General features: G+C 43.9%; 1 protein-coding gene across 3 annotated transcripts in view; it reads left to right on the top strand.

Annotated features, from left to right (window-relative positions):
* The first annotated feature begins 10917 nt into the window (after positions 1–10917).
* RNF38 (ring finger protein 38) overlaps positions 10918–20902 on the top strand; it is a 95166-nt gene continuing 85181 nt past the window's right edge. Inside the window, exon 1 of one of the 3 annotated variants that reach the window (XM_085212712.1) lies at positions 10918–11181. In XM_085212712.1, coding sequence (XP_085068838.1) covers positions 11004–11181 — 178 coding nt within the window. In that variant the 5' untranslated portion in view covers positions 10918–11003. The remainder of the gene's footprint in view (positions 11182–20902) is intronic. The other 2 variants (XM_085212713.1, XM_085212714.1) reach the window with 2 other exon arrangements.

Raw genomic sequence — 20902 nt, 5'->3', positions numbered from 1 at the left:
CTGGCACTAAGGGTGGAATCAGTACGGCAAGACCGTCGGAGCCAGAGCATGCCAGGCTGCCTAAGGAGGTGCGGTCTGGCTCAGGTCACAAATGCAGCAAGTCAGAACTCTAGTCTACTATAGGAAACCCGCTTTAACAGAGGAGTGCACTAGATGATCTCCAGAGATCCCTTCCAACCCCTGCAATTCTGTGATTCTGTAATACTACAATGACTGCACATTAAAGTTGACAGCTCTCAGGCCAGCCCTTACTTAATATAAAGCACTAAAGCTCAGTGGAATTTCTAGTGCCAAGAACATCAATTATTTTTTATTCTTCTCCATTTCTGTTGATCCTATCACAATACTTCTTGTTGGTGTTACTAAACATTTGCATGTCACTAAATCCAAATGTCTCACTTCTGTTTTCCTTACTCTTAAACTCTCTGGTTTATTTTATTTTATTTTGTTTTGTTGTTTTTTTTTGTCTCCATTTGAACAATTAATTCAAATAAAATGTCACTGTGAGAGGAAAATTCACCATCAAAGATCCTATTCATTTAAATGATCTGCAAATCTCATAGAACCAGAGATTCACCTACAGAGCCTTCTACATGTCTCTTCCTCACCTGCCTATGATACTGTCACTCTTCCAGTCATGTCAGTAATTTTGATGCTATTTTTAGGGGGAAAATGTTGTTAATTATTCTGTTCTTTTACAGGTTTTCCAGAATCATCAGAAATGCTCTAATGCAATGACTCCCTCACCAGCCTTTTTTCTCCCACCTAGACTTGTTGCTTTTTGGAAATTCCCTTGATGCATTTTGAGATTGCAGCAATGCAAAGCTTTGCTTCTCCGTATCTATTATATCCACATTTTCTCTTTTCTTCAGATAATTATGATGATTATTGCACTGCATTCACAAAACACAGCAGTAGCCTGAGGGCCCTGTCAGGATCAACAATTTGCTGAGCTGGCAGTATACAATGACAAGTTCCTCTAGCCCCAGCAGCTTATTGAGCTGACAATATAATATTTAATTGTTTTTCCTGCTCATTTTGCTCTTCTTGGGACCTCCTCCACTTTTCCTTTGCCAATGCTTTACTGAGAAGAGATCTTCCTATGCAGTTTCTGATTACTGTATACACCGGGTCTCTTTGCCCTGGTCTCTGGATTTCTGCTGCTACATCAACAAGTATTTCTATCTTTTTTATTGCCTAGAAGTGCTCTCTCCAAAGTGGTGATGTTTCCTTCCTCTCCATTACAGTATTTCTACCAGTGATCTGGGGCTGCTTCACACTCGGGCTTTTACAGTTTCTTGGAATTATCAGTTAATTTGTTTTCTCCTCATTCATAATTCCACAAGCAAGGAGGGTAGTGGGGGTACTTTTTCCAAAGTGGGTGCCTTTTCCAAATGCCATATCTTATTACATAAAACTGAGGAGTAACCTCCAAAAGGAAAATTTGGTTCTACAGTGTTAAACAGTATTGCGTACATCCAATCAAAAAAGGTGATTCACCTACTTTACTTAGTGTCGATGTGGCCTTAACTCAGATACTGCATACATCTCCCCAATATAAAAAGGCCATATACATCTTTAAAAACATCCAGAGGAGGATAGCAAAGCAGGTGTCGGGCAGATGGCACATGCTGTGTGGAGAGGCTAAGGGTAATCGGCTGTGTGGCCTTGGAGAACAGGAGGCCAAGAGTTGACCTCACTGATCCCTGCAGTATCATGATAGAAGAGGAGAGGGGGGTTCAAGGCTCTGCTCCTGGGAACCAGTGGCAGAATGGGAATGGCACAAAGAAGTGCCAGCGATGGGTCGTAATGGACAATAAGAAAAGGTTCAGAAACAGTCTTTATGGCCAGGATGTTCCGTGCCAGTTCAAGAGGCATATCAATAATGCCTCTACAAATATGCTTTAATTTTTAGCCCTGAAGCAGATAGGCAGTTGGACTTGATGACCTTTGTAGGTGCTTTCCAAACTTAAAAATCTATTCAATTCCATGTAGTATTTTCATTCCAGGAAAGAAATTTCTGTGACAGGACCAAATGATAGGATGGGCAAAATCCTCCCCGTAAGATGTTAGGTAACCACTACTCTGTTCCATTTTTATTCGGAAAAGAGTGCAATTGAAGCAGACCTTGGCATTCATGAAATACTCTGAATTACTGTCTTGACTTCTATTAGCTGACAGGGCCACCTCCAAATTTCACCTCAGTCAAAAGCTGAACTTGCCCCAGAATGTCTCTCTCCCTTTCTTACAGATAGAGTTGTAAGACATTCTTTTAAAACAGCTTTGATGTCCTGAGACAAACAGCAAAGTGCAAAATGTTACTACATTCCTACCAAACATTTCATTATTAATTAATGTCTTTATTTAATTAACAAATAAAAGTGAACTGCAGCAGTAAAACTTTTACGTTGCTCTTCCACGCTGATTTCACATTACGCCATTTTCCGATATCATTTTCCCTTTCTGCCTCCAAGATATAATTAACAACGCAACTCAGAAGGCTAATCTTATGTAGAGATACAAGAGGTTAAATGAATGGGACATTTTCAAAGAATCATAGAATCATAGAACATCCTGTGTAGGAAGGAACCCACAATGATCACCGAGTCAAACTCCTGACTGTAAACAGGACCACTGAAATTCAAACCCCACGTCTGAGAGCAAACACTTCTAGAACTGGCAGCTCAGTGCTGTGACCACTGCACAGGGGAGTGCCCAACCACACTCTGGAGAAAAAACTTTTCCTAATACCCAACTTGAACCCGCCATGCAAGCATCTCTACTCTTGAGAGAATCAACAGCTCTTCCCCATGAAGTTGTCATCTACAAATTTTGTATGTAATTAAAACCTGTATCCAAGTAATTGATGAAAACATTAAAGAGAACTGGCACTAAAAGGAAGCCCTTGGGAACCTTGCTAATGACCAGTCACTGGACAAATGTAAAATGAGTTACTATAACTCTTTGACCCCAACCCCAACCTGTCAGCCAATTGTTCACCCATCACATTATGTTTGTGTCTAGCTTTGTGCTGGATATATCATTCAGAAGAGCACTGTGAAAAACAATATCAAAACTTTGCTGAAATCCAGAAAGATTACCTCCCTTGGTCAACTTGTCACAAAAGGAGAATAAGTTTGTCAAACAGAACTTTATCTTCATGAACATGAAGATTGTCTATGATCAATGACTGCATTGTCTTTCAGGAGTTTTTCAGTTAACTTCCAGAATAATCTTCTCCATATCTTTACCAGGCACTGAAACGAGACTGACAGGCCTGTAGCGATTAGGATTTTTTGCATCTGTAGTCCTAAACATTTCTTTCTCCATTTGGAACAGTTTGAACATTTTCTGTAGTGCTTAGAGATTGCATTTCCCACAGAATTCTCTTGGAGAAATTGGCTGCTCGTGGCTTGGACCATTGTATGTCTTACTGGGTGAAGAACTGGTTGGATGACTGGAATCAAAAAGTCATAGCAAAAAACGATTAGTCCAATTGGTGGAGAGTCACCAGTGATGTTTCTCAGAGATTTTTTCAGAGGTCCAGTTTAATATTTTTATCAACGCTCTGGATGAGGGAATTGAATTGATCCTTGCTAAGCTTAGAGATGATGTTAAGCTAGGAAGGAATATCAATCTCTTTAAGGCTCTGCAGAGTGATTTAGGTAGGCTAAATCAATGGGTTGAGTGCTATTACATGACATTCAACAAAGTTAAGTACCAGGGTCACAATAACTGCATGGAACAGTACAGGCTTGGGGAGGATGACTGGAAAATTGCCATGATTGGACATTAAGAATTTCTTCACAGAGGTAAATGAAGTGATCGTACTCCCATTCCTTGAGGTGTGTAGGAGATGTGTGGTATTAAGCAATGTAGCTTGGCAGTGGGACTCGCTCAGATAGATGGTTGGATTTGGTGATCTTGAAGGTTTCTTCCAACCTAGATGGTTCTGTGACTCTAAGATTCTATCTGTTAAGTCACCATGCATGAAAATGTGTCATCACATTTTGATTTGAAATAACTGCTTGATTTTCATGCCCAATAAAGAGACATTGCTTTTTTTAATGTTCAGCTTTGAAATGTTCCTCTGTTTTGAAAAAAATATCTCGTTAAGCTCTTCACTCCCTGCTCTCAGAACAGTACAAAGTATTTCAAGTCTGCTTCTGAAAGTGATGTCTGATATAATTCCCTCTTAAAGCCAATTGAATTTTAATGGCAGTGCATAGCCTTCAATGCTTTACAAATTCACTAAAGAGTCTTCAATGCTTTTAGAATGCACTGAACTTCCAGAGCCAGATACAAAGTCTGCTTTCAGAAGTGCCAATGGTCAGAAGCACACAGAAGAACACGTCTCAAAAGAATAACTTGTCACTGAACTCATGTTCACTGGACTGCTAGATCAAAAGCTGCATCAACTACTGAGTTTCCCTCATATCACTGCAGGAAACATTAGTACTTGGTAAAGAGATCTGAAGAACGATGATGTGGAAACTGAATCCTGATGGAATTCCTCCTGATTTGTGAAACAGCTGCTAAACCCTACTTTCTGGATACAGTCCACCAGAAGAGAGTGAGACAATATCACACCGTCCACACTAGTTGCATGCATGTCTCTGAACATTTCCACAGTCTTAGAAGCAGTGGAATTACCAGGATGTAGACATTCTACCTTATACTTTGGTGACAAACTTACCCATTAATAGTTGCCAGGCATCTGAAAACCTGTGCTGTTCAGAAGCCAGAAGGAGCACTGATTGGGGAAGTATTCTGTGCGACCTTAAGGAGCCAATTTGCAGTTTCTTACTGAGAAATCCTACAGTGTTACAATTAGCCTGCATAACTCTTTGTCACTTGCAGCTTCTCATCTCTATGTTTCATTTGTGCGTGTTCATATTTAAAGTGTGATGGAAGCATCAAATTCAGTCCTGGGCAGCCTGACTGTTCTGAGGCCTAGCTAGTTCAGGTTGTTGTGGCTTGCCATTTGTGGGCATAAGATGTTAAAAAGTAGTAGGTTTTTTTGTTGTTTGTTTTTTGTTTTTAAAGATGCCAAGATGCATCACTGTAAACAGCTTCTCCCCTACTCCAATTTGCAGGGCAGGTTACCATTTTTGATCACACAAACTCCGAACAGGATACTTGAAAATAAACGCAAATAAATTTATCTGCTTAAATCAGTGTTTCAGCTAAAACAAGGAGGCTTCTTGGAAAAAAAAAAAAAAAAAAAAAAAAGAGGTTTGTTCCAGCAAAACCTCTCTAAATTTTCCAGGCCTGTGGGGGGGCTGAAGAACGGCTGTTCCCTGGAAAGTACAATATCTATGCTGAGATCAAACAACTGCCGGGTGGCAGCTGCACCAGAAAAGAACCTCCTGGAGAGAAGCAGAAGTACCCTCCCTCTTGCTATACATCCACATTTAACTTACTTTGTGTGGTAGTGGAAAGAGTCATGGCTAGCAAGTCAAAACATCAGGGATCTTCTTTAGATGTTACTTGACTATACCTATATACTTAAGTAGTACATTGCTGAAGTTAATTATAAGTAAAAGTAGAGCTCTGAAACATTGCAGGGAGCAAGCAGAGGACTGGGCAAAAGTTGCAGCTAGAAAAAGAAGGGCAGTAATAAAAGAAGGAGGATTTTGGCTGCTGTAGCTTAAAGAAGATATTTAATTTTCAGTCTACAGTACAAGATTGATGAATAAAGCACAGGATCTCTATCTTTAATCCAAAGGAAGTGAGCACTTTCATATTTGTTTCTCTTGAGAAGAACAACCTAAGAAGTGGCATACCTTATGGATTTAAATATTTAATGAGTGCTACCATAGTGTGGTGACTGTCTTAAGTAAGCATGAGGGCAGAGCAGAAGGGAGGCCAATGAGCATAACTAAAAGCAGTATCATTGCCTTCATAGAGAGAAGTGGAATTCAGTGCTGGGGCCATCTTTGTGATTGCACAGCCCCCCTGGAAGGGGCTGAGATCCCAACGTGTGTGGTGCTGCCTGAGTGCTCAAAATGCTACAACCCTTTCTTTCTGCTTTTGTCATCACTCTTCACGTGTATGCTTAGCATACTAGATGTCTTTCTCAGAATGTGATGCTACTTCACAACCTTTAACAGGGAGTCTGTGTGCCTGAATATTGGCATGGCACTGCACTGGAGTCGATCATGGGGTGTTTTGTCTCAAATCTTGTCTACAGTACCAGTTTATAATAGGAGTTCAGGTGTGATGCCTCTTAGAGACAAAGGGAAAAGCTTTCTCTCTAGGGAATCAGCAGGCAGTAGTTTTTTTTCTAAAGTTTACATTTGGATAGTTGATAAAATAGGGAGGCAATTCATGGACACAGCAGTTAGTACTCCAGCACAACAGTGCGAATAACGTAAGCAATGAAGATAAGGCCTTTGATAAGGCCTTCTTTCTCTTTAAATTTAAATGAAATGAATTTGACAAGTGGACTGTTTGGCAGACAAGGATCTGGTTGTGTGAACGTACCCAGAGAGTGGTAGTCAGTAGCTGTGTTTGGATGGAGATGGCTGACAAGTGGCATCCCACAGGGATCAGTACTGGGACTAGTGCTCTTTAGCATCTTCATCAATGACATCAACAGTGGGATTGAGTGCACCCTCAGAAAGCTTGTGGATGACATCAAGCTGCACGGTGTGGTCAACATGCCCAAGGGATGGGATGCCATCCAGAGATACCTAGACTCAAGGCTCAAGCAGTAGATCTAGGGGTAACTCATGAGGTTCAACCAATTCAAGTGTATGGTCTACACCACCAAGTGTAGGGTCTGTGGCAACACCCACTATTAGTACATGCTGGGGAATGTAAGGACAGTGAACAGCCCCACTGAAAAGGACCTGGGGGTACTGATGGACGGCAGCTGGACATGAGCCAGCAATGTGCCCTCACAGCCCTGAAAGCCACTAGTACCCTGGGCTACATGAAAAAATGTGTAATCAGCTGGGAAAGGCAGGTGATCCTGTCCCTCTGCTCTGCACTGGTGAGGCTTCACATGGAGTACTGCATGCAGATTTAAAGTCCTCAGTGGAGGAGAGATATGGACCTGCTTGAGTGTGTCCAATGGAGGGCCACAAAAATAATCCCGGGGATGAAAAACCTCTACTACGAGAAGAGGCTGAGAGAGCTGGGGCTGTTCAGCCTGGAGAAGAGAAGGCTCTGAGGAGACCTGCTTGGGTTCTTTTAAGAAAGAAAGCAACAGAATCTTTATCAGTGTCACTTGTGATAGGTTAAGGGGAAATAATTTCAAACTAAAATTGGGGAGATTTAGAGTGGATATAAGGAAGAAGTTTTTTACAGTCAAGGTGGTGAAGCACTGGAACAGGTCACCCAAAGACGTGGTGGATGCCCTGTCCCTGGAGATATTCGAGGTCAGGCTGGAGAGCTCTGAGCACCTGATCCAGCTGTAGGTGTTCTCATTCATTGCAGGTTAATTGGACTAGATGGCCTTTAAGGGTCCTTTCCAACTCAAGTGATTCAGTAAGAAAATGGCAAATGTATGGGTGTGAAAAATTAAGAAAACATGAGGGCTCTGAAGTGATTCCTGTGTCCCTAGAACCTAATCAGACACTGTGAAAAGTATGACATACTGGATTATGGCAAAAATGAAAGTATAGAAAGAAGTTGTCCCCATCTCGGTCTCTTATCACTGAATGCTCTGTAACCACTATTGAGAAGGCATGCAAAACCAGCAGTGAGAAAGACCCTGACACTGCCTTTTTCAAATGCATCAAGCATGGTATGTGCAAGTCTGGCAGCTATGGTGCCCTCTGTGGATATATTAAAATACGACATCCTGCTTCTGATGAGGTCAGAATTAACATTTCAGTGCAGAATTAAGCTCTTGAAGTCTCCCCAGCAGATCTTAAACACAGGAAAGAGGGTGACTTGCGCTACATGCCGTCAACCCATCTCTTATTGGAGGTATTAGTTTTTTCTTAATGTAAATGCATTCATACTCGTAAACTTTCCTTACCTGCCTTTTTTTTTCCTGACAAGACAGATACATGCTGTGCAGAACACAGGGCTCATGATTCCTCTGGGAGAGACATTACCTGTATTCTTTCTTAGCTTTGTTTTGCTCATTTATTTTTTCCTAATCCAAAATTAAACCATGCAGGCTGGACATATCCAAACATTTGTCATTATTTACTTAAATCCGTATTTGCCTTCAAATAAAGGAAACTCACCAAGATCGAGAGGTGCTGCCAGATTTAAAAGAAATATATGAAGCAAAATGTGGATCACTCAGCTGCAGACCGAACACCCTGCCTGTTGCAGAGAGTGAAGGAACCCAAACAGAACCACAGCAGCAGGGATCCCCTCTGCTGTGCCCTTTAACTCCTTGTCTGCCCACTGCAGTGCTGGACTGCAGTCAGCCTTCTAAAATACTTCGCATGTAGGAAGGCCAGGGTTTCACAGACCAGAAAGTTTTGGTTTTTTGTCCCTGGAGAAGCTGAGCGCAGTAAAACATTTCCAAACCTGAATTGAAAAATTCTCTTGAAATGCTTCATGCCACTTGTCTTGCCCCTCTTTCTATGAAGCTGCTTAATGTTTTAATTTGAAATTTAAGAATAATTGAGTAAAAAAATATTTTGGGAGAAAAAAAAATGTTTTGCTAATGAAGCATATTCCTGAGAAACCCTCAAAGGAAAAACATTCTATATATTTTTTTTCAGTTCCTTCCAAATTTAATTTTGGCTTGCTTTGTATTTGTTAAATATGCCTCTATTTCAAAGTTGGAAAATGTTGTAGTTCTGATGGGATTTCATCTTTTTTTTTTTTTTTCTTTGATTTCCAGCAAAACCTGTGGAAAGGTTAAGTCTAAAGACTGTTTAAACTGTTGGCAGTCAGAGGCTACACAATTTCCTGAACTTTAGAAACCTGATAGAGAGAGAAGAGAAAGAATCCAACTCTTAAACTTGACCCCTTTAAATCTTCCTAAAGCTATTCTACTACATCAAGTGGCAGAAAGTAGAAAGGGAGAAAAATGGAGAACAAAGATCTACTGAAAATGGAGAGTAAATAGTAATTCAAACTGTATTGAGCGCTTTGGACATCTTTTATTCTCTGGGGGAAAAAAAAAAAAGTTAAAACCACCAATCTGACACAAAATCAAAATCCATCCCATTACCTTTAACAGTGAAAGACCTTAAACATTAAAAACAAAAAACAACTATAACAAATGACTGGAAGACACTGGGATTTGCATTCGGCTTTGCTCTCACTTCCAGAATAGAAATTCCATTAAAAGTATTGAATGGGCCAAGTACACCAGTAACTTCACATAGCAACATGTATGACAAACCAAATGTTTCCTTCTGTTTCTCCAGTCTTTCTTTGTTACCTGATGCAGTGGAGCAGAACTTGTGCATTTACTGCTGCTGCAAAGGCATAACGACACGAGGGGCATTCAATGTCATTACGGAAGCCCTGACCAAAGAAACACGATTGTGCAAGCTGTCTGTTGGTCATGAGGGATCACCCTTGAGCCTTTACAGGCTGGCTTAGATACTTTGTGCACATTTTCTTTTCCAGCATTTCCTCATCAAGCCACAGCGAAACTTCAGATAACACCATTCACAGAACCTAAGCCTGCTCTGTGCTTCCAGAAGCAAGGAGCAAGGAAACGAGATTCAATTGCCATAACTGAACGATAGATGTTGCTTTCAGACTTTTTCTTGCAGCACAGCTACCAAGCACAGCTGCCAGCAAGGGCAGTCCAGGTGGCCCTGAGCAGGGCCCCACAATACGCAGGGAGAACCCAAGGGCAGCATGGGGCTGTGGCAGCACCACTAGCTGTGCACCCCTCCACTCATTGCCTCCTGCGGGATACAGTGTAACAAAATGGGCTCTTCCCGCTTGTGGGAAGCTCACACAACTGTTCTTCAGCGGATGACATCACAGGTCTCCTTTCAAACAGTGAATATTGCTGAGTAAGTGATTTCTCATTGGTTGTGCGTCAATTTTCATACGGTTTTACTTCTCCTGAAAGCCAACAACCATTAGGAGCAGCTTGGCAAAAGCAGGTATTCAGTCCAACACACACACGCACACTCACAGACAGAGACGTTCCTGCGCTCTAAAAGAAACCATTAGCTGCATTCCTGATCCCCTGCCATGCCAAACCACTGCCCTGAACGACACTCAGCGGACTGCACAGCCCTCCCCGCGACCAACCCGCGGGTTTATGGGTATCTGGCGCGAAGAACTGCCCCGCACCCGCTGCCCACGCACAGAGCCCGACAGGGCGGCCCCACGCCCGTCCGATCCTGCGGGCGCTCCTTGCCCGGATCAGCCCCGCTCCCCGGCGCCCACACGTAACCGTGCCGACCGCACAGCCCCCGCGGCCGCCCGCAGCCCGGTAGACCAGGGCGGAGGGGCGCGGACGGCTCCGAGCTCTCCGCAGGCGCGCGGGGCGGTCAGAGCACCGAGCGGCAGGAGGCCGGGTCTAGCTTCCCTTTCTCTGCTGGCGGAGCGGAGCCGCCGCCGTACCGCGGGCAGCCGGTGCCCGGCCGTGGGAAGGCGCCGGGACGGCGGAGCACGCCTGCCCGCTGGGGCTGGAGCGAAGGGAGGAAGAAGGCGGAGAGACTTCCTCCTCGTCCTCCTCCTTCCCCCCGGCGGAGAGTCGGCTCTTCCCGCAAAACCCGGGGCTGCCGCTGCTGAACCCCTGCCCCGAGGGATGATGCCGGCGCCCGCCCGCCCCGCGCCCCGCAGCGCGTCGCCGCCCCCTCGACCCCCGCCCGGCGCTGGGAGCGCGGCCCCACTGTGCCCGGAGAGGGGAGCGGCGAGGAGCGGCCCCCGCCGCGCGGCCGATAGGCGGCCCCCGCCGCCTCCTGCCCGCCCCCGCCTCCTCCCCTCCACCGCCCCCCGCCCCCTCCGCCACCTCCTTCCCCGCTGCTGAGGCCGCCGCCGCCACCTCCCCCTCGGCTCCCTGCCTCCTCCCGGCGCCCCCCCGGAGCCACGCTCGCCCCCGCCCCGCGCCCGCCATGAACGGCGGCGGCGGCGCCGCTCGCTTCCCGCCGCCCCCCGCCACCCTTCGCCCACCGCCGCCGCCTCTCCGTGGGCCGAGCCCGCCGGAGCCGGGAGCGCGCAGCCAGGGCCGGGGCGGCCCCGCCGGCCACGGCTCTCCCCGCTCCGCCCCGGGCTCCAGGGGCCCGCCGCCAGGTGAGCGGGTCGGGCGGCGCCGGGAGGGGCGGCGCGACACGGCTCGGCTGCGGGCCCGCGGCGGGGCTGCTGTCCCCGGGGCGGGGGGCGCAGCGGGGCGGGGCGGGGCGCGGGGCGGAGCTGCCGCCGGGGGCGGTGGAGCGGCGGGGTGAGCCCGAGAGTCTGGCCCACGCCCGCTGGTGCTCGCTATGCCCGTAGGTCGCGGTGCGGTGTTCGGGAGCATGGAGAACCGGGCGCAGCTCCGAAGTGCTCCCAGAGTCGCGCTGCCCGCGTGGGACCTGCTGCCCGTGGCCGCGGGATCGCTCGGGGCGGGCGCGATCCTTGGCTGGCGTCGGGGCTTTGCGGAGATTCCCGCAGGCTCCGTGTTAAGCATCGGGACTGGGACCGCTCCTTGTTAATGGCAGCGAGAATGACATTGTGTGTGCATGAACTTAATAGTCAGAGAGCGATAGAGGACGTGGCACCTCTCTTTGGGTCCGGTGGTGAAGAAGTGAGGTATCTAATCAGTCCAGCAGCTCATTTCTAGTGGTGCTGGCGTCTCGGGGAGCTGCTCGGGTGATTCACAGGAATGTGCAGCACCGGTGCTTACAATGATGGCAGTCTTAAGTGCAGTGGGTTCTGTGTGTGAGTTCCTCTGGAAATCGTCGTTTGGTGGTGTATTAAGGGTTATCATGCAGAAAAGCAAGTCAGAACTTGACTATGTGTGTTTGATTTGTATCATGTAGCTCAAAAACAACTTTCCGTATGTATTGAGACCATATAGTGCATGCAGATATTTGATCCCTCCTCTCCAGCTATGTGGGCCTTCCATGTAAAGCATTTAGGAGAAGGTGATCATTAGGATATATGTGATAAGCAAACGGAGGTTTCACCTGGTGGATTCCAACTTTTTTGTTTAAAATTTCTTGGATGTCCCTTATGTGGATGATAGCCTAATCCTAAAGCCTGATCCCAAAGCCTCTCTCAGCCATCCTGCCCTGTTATCCCATAAACAAATGTCCTTGAGCACTGCTGTTGGGAGGTGCGAGCTTCTCCATCTCCAGTCAATCAGAAATTCTTGGTAGAGGAAGGAAATGTAACTCAGCATACGATGATTCCATCACAGCCCTCGTGTCCCCTTGCTGTGGGATAGCAGAGTGGTTACCTTTCTCTTTTCAGAATAAGAAAAGAGCTTTGAGGTTTGTGCTCCAGTTTTGGTGTTTGCCCACAGTTGACTGCACGCTGTTTGCTGGAGGAGCCAGAACCACTTTGCTCAAAATAATTTCTGCAGAACTTAGAGTTGGGTGGTGAAATTTTTACACTGGACTTAAGTCACAGTAGTAGATGAATGACGTTCATCGTGATCTCAAAGATGTGTAAAATGTTTCCATGCAGTACATTCTCTGACTCACCTTCTGTTGTTAAGGTAATGATTCACAGACAAATGCAGGAGATTTGTAGGTGAGAAATATTTGCAGCTTTGTCTCCAAAGGGAATGGCTGTTGTTCTGAGCTTGTGAATGTCTGCCTGCTTTGTTCCACTGTCACCAGGGAAAAAACAGATGCACCGAACTGCAGCATCAGGGCTGAGCGTGGGTTGTTCTGCTGAGCACTTTACTTGTCTTGGTCTTGAAAACAGTGGTCTCCCCTTGGCATTCGTAATATTTTTTCTTTTATTTATTTATTTATTTTATGGTGGGGGGAAAAAAGCAAAACTGTACTTTCACGACTTGGTCCTCAAGCTCTATGGGCTAGTGATCGTACCATAACTTACAAGCAAAATTGAGGGAACTTGCTGTTTCTTTTTCGCTAGCAGGAAAAGTGATGTTGATGTCTGGTTCTCCCTTTTGTTGCTGTTGCTTCATTGTGCTTTTGTATTTCTCCCTGACTGTGTGGTTCAATAGAAGGGAAGGTCTCTATTCATGACCATCAAATTAGTGAAAGGAAATTGGACGAGAAAACACCACGCGAAGAGCTGATTCTCTGTTTTGTTCAGGAAATTGATCCTGATCTTAAGCGTCACTTCATCTTCAGCACAGTGCTGTGCTCCTGTTGGGATGTGTGTGACTCCTCAGGGAGGAGGGAAAGCGGCCCAGCAGCACGGCTGCAGCCAGGAGAAGCATGGCAGTTGCAGGAACTTCCAGACCTTAGCAGATCTACTGGGTGTGGGGGTCTGTGCTGCTGCTCTGTGCTTCTGGTGCCTCTGGAGGGGCGGCTTTGGAACTTGCAACATACTTAACATTAGAGATACGTGATGTCTAAGCTGCATAGGCAGCTGTTCTCTTTTGGATCCCACCTGGCAACCTTTGCTAATATTAATGTTGCTTTTACTACACGCATTGCAAATTCTTTAGTTATAACCACGTTAAAACTAAAAATAACGTTTGATACACATGAGGCCAAGTCCGATCAGAAAACGTTGCTAAGAAGGAGTAACAGGAGACATGTATTTAGGGCAATAACTTAGCACCTGCCAAATCTTTCATTTTGGAGAAGCTGGAGCAGCTGGCAAAGGATCGGTGCCAGTTTTCCAGCAGAAGCAAACGCGCAGTGGCTGAGGAGTGGGCTTGCTGGTGAAAGCAACCCTGCTGCAGCCCACGTGGAGCAGCACTGCCAGCACCCTGCGCAGCTAGGAGGGCTCAGTGCCCTCAGCACTCACCTGCATGCAGTGCGCTGTCTGCTGCTGTGCACTGTGGCTGCAGAGGTTGGAGACATCAGGAAGAATTCCTTCCCAGTGTAGGTGGCAGATGTTGAGTTGGGCTGCCCGGAGAAGTGATGGAGTCCTGATCATAGAATCATAGAATTGCTCTGGTTGGAAAAAAACCTTGAAGTCCAAGTCCAACTGCAACCTAACCAAACTACCCTAACAACCCTCCACTAAATCATGTCTCTGAGCACCACATCCAAACGGTTTTTAAACACATCCAGGGGTGGTGACTCAACCATCTCCCTGGGGAGTCTACTCCAATATTTTACAGCTCTTTCTGTAAAGAAGTGTTTCCTGATATCCAGCCTAAACTTACCCTGGCACAACTTGAGGCCATTTCCCCTCATCCTGTCACCAGTGGGAAGAGACCAACCCTGCTGGTCACTGGAGGTGCTCAAGAGACACATGCCTTAAATGCCATGTTAATTCCTTTTTCCCTAAAATTAAGTATTTAAAGATGGCTGGGGGCAAAAAGTTAAAGTGAATGTGCGGTTCTTTAAATTGCAGTGTTTTTAAGACTGCAATTTAAAGAACCGCATATTCACTTTATCTTTTTGCTACCTTATCTTTGCTTAACTGACTTATTTCATCTATCAAATAGGAAGGAGCAGATGAATGAAAAGTTTCAAATTGTCTCAATATTACAAAACTCTTTCATCTTAGGAAGAAGACCAAAAATACACACTTAATTCTGAAATGCACGCTTTCCTTGCACCATCTGCTTATGAAATGATCTGTTTCCTGTTTGGTCCAACCTGTTAAAGTAGCAGTTGTAGTCAATATTGGTGGGAGCTGTGTGGCCTCGTGGAACTGATCTGCCGGCTGTCAGAGGGACTGAGGGCATGGGGGCCCATGTGGAAATGGAGCTGTGGTGTGGCTAGCAGCTGGCTCGGTATGCAAAATCACCTGTGTTCTGTTAACTAGAAGTTGTGCCCAGAAAGCAGGCAAGAGATTATCTGTGTTTTCTTTTATCCTTCCTTCAGTTTGTTAACACTAAATTAAAGGTGAATTCAAGGCAAAAGGGAAATTGTTAGATTGGAGTGTGGTGTATGACTGGTGACAAACGCTTCTTCTCTCTGTTGATTTTTCTGTTGGTGTCAGTCCACAGGCATTAGTGAAGATGACAAGGATTTGCAGCTGAAAAGCAATTCAGGTCTAACACTTGTGTGGTTTCTACCAGCATCTGTATCATTTTGCAACTGACAGACCCAGCTCAGTTCATCACTAATAACAGATAGTCGATAATTCTGTGTACTGTAATGTCCCAACTCAGAGAGATAAATGTCCTAACAGTTCTCTCTTTTATCAGCATGATTTTTCTTTGTCTTAATGACAGTGCTACAACACTTACCTTTCCATATCCATGGCAAATCCCAGCATATGGCTACTTGAGCCTTGAGCTGCTTCTTTTCAAGATTCTGAAGAAAAACGTAAGGCAGTGGGGCATATTTTGTACTCGTCCTGCATCACACGGAGTTATGCTTAAGGACAGGTGCAGAGACTGGAATTCTGTGACAGAAATTTCACAGACGTGTTCAGAGAAGAATTCTTACCTTCTCACGAAAAAAGATTAAAATGAGGAGTGCTTCATAAGAATAATGCTAAAAATGACTTTTTTTAGCAAATCCTTGGAGGAAAGAAAAATAACGCTCAATTTGAGAAACAAAGCAAAACAAACCACCAAAACTATTTACTGCATTTTTATGTTTGTTTTTGCTGCTTATGCAGCTCTTTTTTTTTTTTTTTTTCTTCACTCACAGCATTTGCTGGCAAAACAAAATCCACACGTGTACAGAATCTTTTCAAGCCGAGGATTGGTGGGTTTGCTTTTGTTTTTTATAAAGATGGAATATAAAGCTTTTTCAGCCAATAAGCTGCTTTTTCTCTTAGTTTTTACATCTCGTGTGTTTCAAATGGTCCATCACATGGCATCTGCTTCTTATCAGAAGTTCAGATGAAAACATGACATTTAAATCTAGGGGTTGCCAGTGTGAGTGTTTGAGGCAGCGTATGAGTGACCTAACAAGGATGAATGAGGACTGCTGAAGTGCCAGAGATCACCTGAAGAAGTTTGGACTGAGAAGTCCCTTTGCACAAAAGTCTGATAGGATGGTGCTGCTTTCTTGTCTTTGATTTTCTGGGATTGTCTCTTAGTTGTGGTTTAGATTTTTTTTTTTAACATCTTCTGGTTGCATTCTTCTGTACTTTCTTTAAAAGATTTTCTTTTTCGTATATTTGAAGTGTAATAATAAGTACTCACTTGGACGCTAGTCAAAAAACATTTTTCATACTTGAGGGGGAGAACATTGTTCTTGTGGTCTGATGACTTAAGATAAAATTTTCTTTTTGAAGTTATTTGATGTGTAATGTAGAGCAAAGAGTGAACACTTCACTCTAAGGAAAGAGCAGGAAATTGTTTTTGACTTAGTAAATCATAATTTTTTCAAAGAGTGTTTTGGGCAAGCACAGTGTGTGGCATGTCAGTTTCCTGGGCTTCTCAGATGCATGTGTGTGCCCCCAAACACTTCTCACTGGATCCTCCCCTATAGGGAGACTGGCATTGCAACTCTGACCCCCAGCACTGCAGCCATCAGCCTGACTGAGCTGCTCCCTCCCATCTCCCACCTGAGCCTTTGGCAGCCAGGATGAATACAGAACTGATATCTGTGGTGTGTTCATCAGTGGTGAAGTGTGGCAAGGCATTTGTCTTGGAATGACCAAGACTCTGCATTCATTTCTCTTTTTATGGATGATTTGTGGTATTCTTAGGAGTCATCACTACAGAGAAGTGATGTGCTGTCACAACCATACTTCAGGGATAAGCTCTAGTATTTCAGAGCTCTGAGCATTCAGTAACTGAGCATTTGGACTGTTTTTATGGTTTGTTTTTTTTTTTTTTAATGTACCTTATGAGCATTTGGAAAAATCTCTGTTGCAAAGATTACCCTTCAGTTGTCTAGAAATTGCTAAAAGTATTTGTTTGCTTGACTTTTGTTTGTATGAGAGCCTGGAGAGTGATAGCTGAATTGCAGAGTATGGTCTGTACATTAACTCTGCATGTGAAGACACTGGGACTGATGGAGAGCACACGGAGCTACAAGTGAGCACTGTGTGACCTGCAGCAGGGAGCTGCCATGCATAGTCTGAACATGTTTGTTGCCTCTGCACCCCAGTTGAAAACTGCCCCTCTTTCCTCTCTTTACACTTGCATATTCACAGCTGGAGTACATTCAGGTTCTACAAGAAAGTTCTAGAGGCTTATGTTTATGATCTGCTTGGTTTCTTGCTTTGTGAAGATTCGTCTCTTGGGCATGTGTATGCTTTTCTTTTCATTATGAGCATGTGCAGCTCATTGCTCACTGCAGGATCTGAACTGCTTTTTTTGTTTGTTTTTTTGTGCCTACAGGTCTACATTTTCAAGTGCTTTTTGTTCTCCTTCGCATAACCTGTTCATGTGCCTATTTTTGGAGCAGGACTTCTATAGATCTTCTGTGTTCAGTTGATTTTTACTTTTCATGAGTTGATCCAGCAGCAAGCCGCATGGGAGTCCACTCCATTCTTGTGGAAGGAGTTTTTATGCTGATTAAGTAATAGGAGATTACTGATCCTTTAGCACTGAAGCCCTGGATGTCTGTGATCCTTGTAGTTTGTATGTGGTTTAGGACAAGGTTCCTGAAATGTGTATGGCACGACATGAAAACTGCTTTTGCAGATGATTTTAGGTCTGGAGCAGATCCAGAAATTCTTCTTAATTTTTGGAGGCATGGGAGTATATTCTTTTAGCCATTGCAATGAGAAGTGTATTGAAAACAAGAAGTCTGTGACTGTGCTTATGAAATAGCAATGGAACTAATCATGGTACATTCAGCATATTTCAAAGGAGTGGGAGTGAGGGATATACTTGATGCTGTTCTTGGTGGGTGTCTATTGGAGTTGGATTTAAAAAGTGAGAGAGAGAAAAGTGCAGAAAAAATGTTCACTTCTAAATTAGAATATATATATATTCTTAAAACATTGCGTCTTTTCTGTCCACAGGGTCTTTCACTTGCTGTGTAATATTTTGGTGATCATCCATTATGCTAAGCCATGGACATGCATACATAAGCCTTTGCTTAAACCAATAATCTGCAACAGTTCTGGATTAAGGAAATGTTAAAAGAACCTTCCCCTCCCCCTTTTTTTTTTCTGATTTTAAATGAGATCTTATGATGGAAGAAATTCGGTGATGCTGAACAACCCTCAATCTGTCTACTGAATCATGTGCATTCTGAAACCTGCACCAGAGTTTCAGGAGAAGACGTTTAGGCAGTCTCTAAATTCCTGGTATAATGATTTTTTGCTATTTTGGAAAATTGGATATCTTCTTTTTCTCTTTTCCTTTTCTTCTTTCCTTTTCTTCTTTCCTTTTCTTCTTTCCTTTTCTTCTTTCCTTTTCTTCTTTCCTTTTCTTCTTTCCTTTTCTTCTTTCCTTTTCTTCTTTCCTTTTCTTCTTTCCTTTTCTTCTTTCCTTTTCTTCTTTCCTTTTCTTCTTTCCTTTTCTTCTTTCCTTTTCTTCTTTCCTTTTCTTCTTTCCTTTTCTTCTTTCCTTTTCTTCTTTCCTTTTCTTCTTTCCTTTTCTTCTTTCCTTTTCTTCTTTCCTTTTCTTCTTTCCTTTTCTTCTTTCCTTTTCTTCTTTCCTTTTCTTCTTTCCTTTTCTTCTTTCCTTTTCTTCTTTCCTTTTCTTCTTTCCTTTTCTTCTTTCCTTTTCTTCTTTCCTTTTCTTCTTTCCTTTTCTTCTTTCCTTTTCTTCTTTCCTTTTGCTTTTTCTTCCTTTCCTTTTGCTTTTTCTTCCTTTCCTTTTGCTTTTTCTTCCTTTCCTTTTGCTTTTTCTTCCTTTCCTTTTGCTTTTTCTTCCTTTTCTTTTGCTTTTTTTAATCCTTCTTTTCCACAGTATGCTACCAAAAGTGATAATAAGGAAGGATTTCAGCAGTAAGGAAGAATAAATTAAAGGACTTGCTGTATTTTAGCTGTTTTTATTAAAAGGGAGATAGTGAATATGAAGAGTTAGGGAAGAGTTATAAGAAGGGTAAATATTATAGAAGTGATGTAACAACAGTGACTAGTATGGAGTCACTTACAGAATTGAAAAAAAACCCTCCCATTATTGAGCAACACAGGTCTCTGATGGTACAGCAGTCCTCTAGCTAGTTCACAGATTTTAGAGTCACAAAACGATTTGGATTGGAAGGGACCTTGAAGACCAACTATTTTGACTCCCCTGCTGTAGATTGCCAGGGCCCCATCCAGCCTGATCTTGAACACCTCCGGGAATGGGGTGCCCACAATTTCTCTGGGCAAAGATGACACCAAGCTGTGGGGGCCACAGTCATTGTGCTGGAGGACAGGTGTGATACTCAGAGGCAACTTTACTCGCTGGAGAAATGGGAACCTCGTGGCAATCAATGAAAGCAAGTGTGAAGTCTTGCAGAGGAGTTGAGTAACTCCAAGGAAATGGTCCTGAAGGGGCTGAACAAGTAGGAAGCTGCTGTGCTGAAAGGCAGATATTGGCTGTGTGGGGTGAACTCACTTGGGGACCCCAAGGTAATGTAGAGGCTGTAGCATGTGACTTAAGAGGGGAGGAAGGGGGAACTAGGTTCATTCAGACTGGAGGAAAGATGTCTCAGGGGAGATCTAAGCGGCTTTGCTCAAGGGAAGACAGGAAAGAGGGACCAGACTCCTGCAAACTGGCAGGATGAGAGGCTGGCATGCTTCTTTCCGGCACGCTCAAAAAAAAAAACAAAAAACAAACAAAAAAACCACAACCAAAACTGATCTGGATATAAATGCTGTTGAGTAAAGCATAAATAGCTGTTTGTATTTAAATCATTGCTGAAAGCAGAGCTTTCTGGTTTATGTACAAACGTCTGTTTTCTTCTCACTGACAAAAGCATGAACCTCTCTTATTTTGTTTACTGTTATTGGTGTAGGGGAGGTTGAGGTTGGTCTTCACTGTCATACTTGGGTACACTTTCTCAGAAGGTGTCAGCTAAATGAATAGAGATTTGTTACTTAGTAATGGAACATGGGGAATTTTTGTTGTTTTCAAGGTGTACGAGTGAAATCAATGAAAAATAAAATGTGTAGAAGTAATTTGCTATTCATCTATTTGTATTCACCTATTAGCCTTTACATAATCATTATTTGTGATGTAGTGACTCTACTGGCACACAAATCATCCATAGTGTTTTTTGAGGGAACATGGCATGAACAATTCTGTCAGTAACACACACAGGAGCACAGCAGAAATGGAGCAAAGAGCAAAAATTCTGGTATGTGACCTCTGCTGGCTGCTCTCTCATGTACGTATAGAGAGGTCTTTCAGTATAAAGCTGTCATGATTGCTCTTTTAGTCCCGTTTCTGTGTAAATACCCACTCAAGTTCTTTGGTGGAGACTTCCAAACCTTCACAAAACTTGTAAGAAGTTAGTGGTCAAGTGGCTTATGAAATACTGTTCCGCTGCACTGTGATGGGCAGCAGTGCCATCCCATCAGGCCTACAGCAGGCAGCAGGCCTGTGATTTGCTTCCAGACAGGAGTGGGAGCTTCAGGACAGGGGAAGCTGAGGAGATTGCAAAGAATTGCAAGGACTTAGGGAGAAGCTGAGTTACTGTGGAATGAGAGCACAAAAATAAAGAACAAAAATCCATGGAAACCAGGCTTTGTTGGTTCAGCTACTCATATAACAACTAATTTTGTCTCAAGATCACTCTGAGAACATCAGTGTTGAATAGAATTGAAAAAGTTATAGTTGCCCATATTGTTATGGATTGTTTAATGTGGATTAGCTGCACGGCCAACTGTGTCTCTTGTTCACCAGCTGCACAGAGGCTGTGTGGCAAGGGTAAGTGAGGCCAAAAGGGGAAACCAACATTTTGTGGAGTTCTTCAGTCTCTAGGCTGGGGCAAAAGTGATCTTAAAGCATTTTAAAGCAAAGACTTCTGCCATTTATACTACAGATTTTCTTCTAAATTGTGTTTCTCTGTCAGATTTTTGTTTG

Source organism: Meleagris gallopavo, chromosome Z (assembly GCF_905368555.1).
Source record: "Meleagris gallopavo chromosome Z, MGAL_WU_HG_1.1, whole genome shotgun sequence".
Classification (NCBI taxonomy): domain Eukaryota; kingdom Metazoa; phylum Chordata; class Aves; order Galliformes; family Phasianidae; genus Meleagris; species Meleagris gallopavo.
The sequence above is the reverse complement of the archived record's forward strand: the minus strand, read 5'-3'. Positions and strand labels throughout refer to the sequence as shown.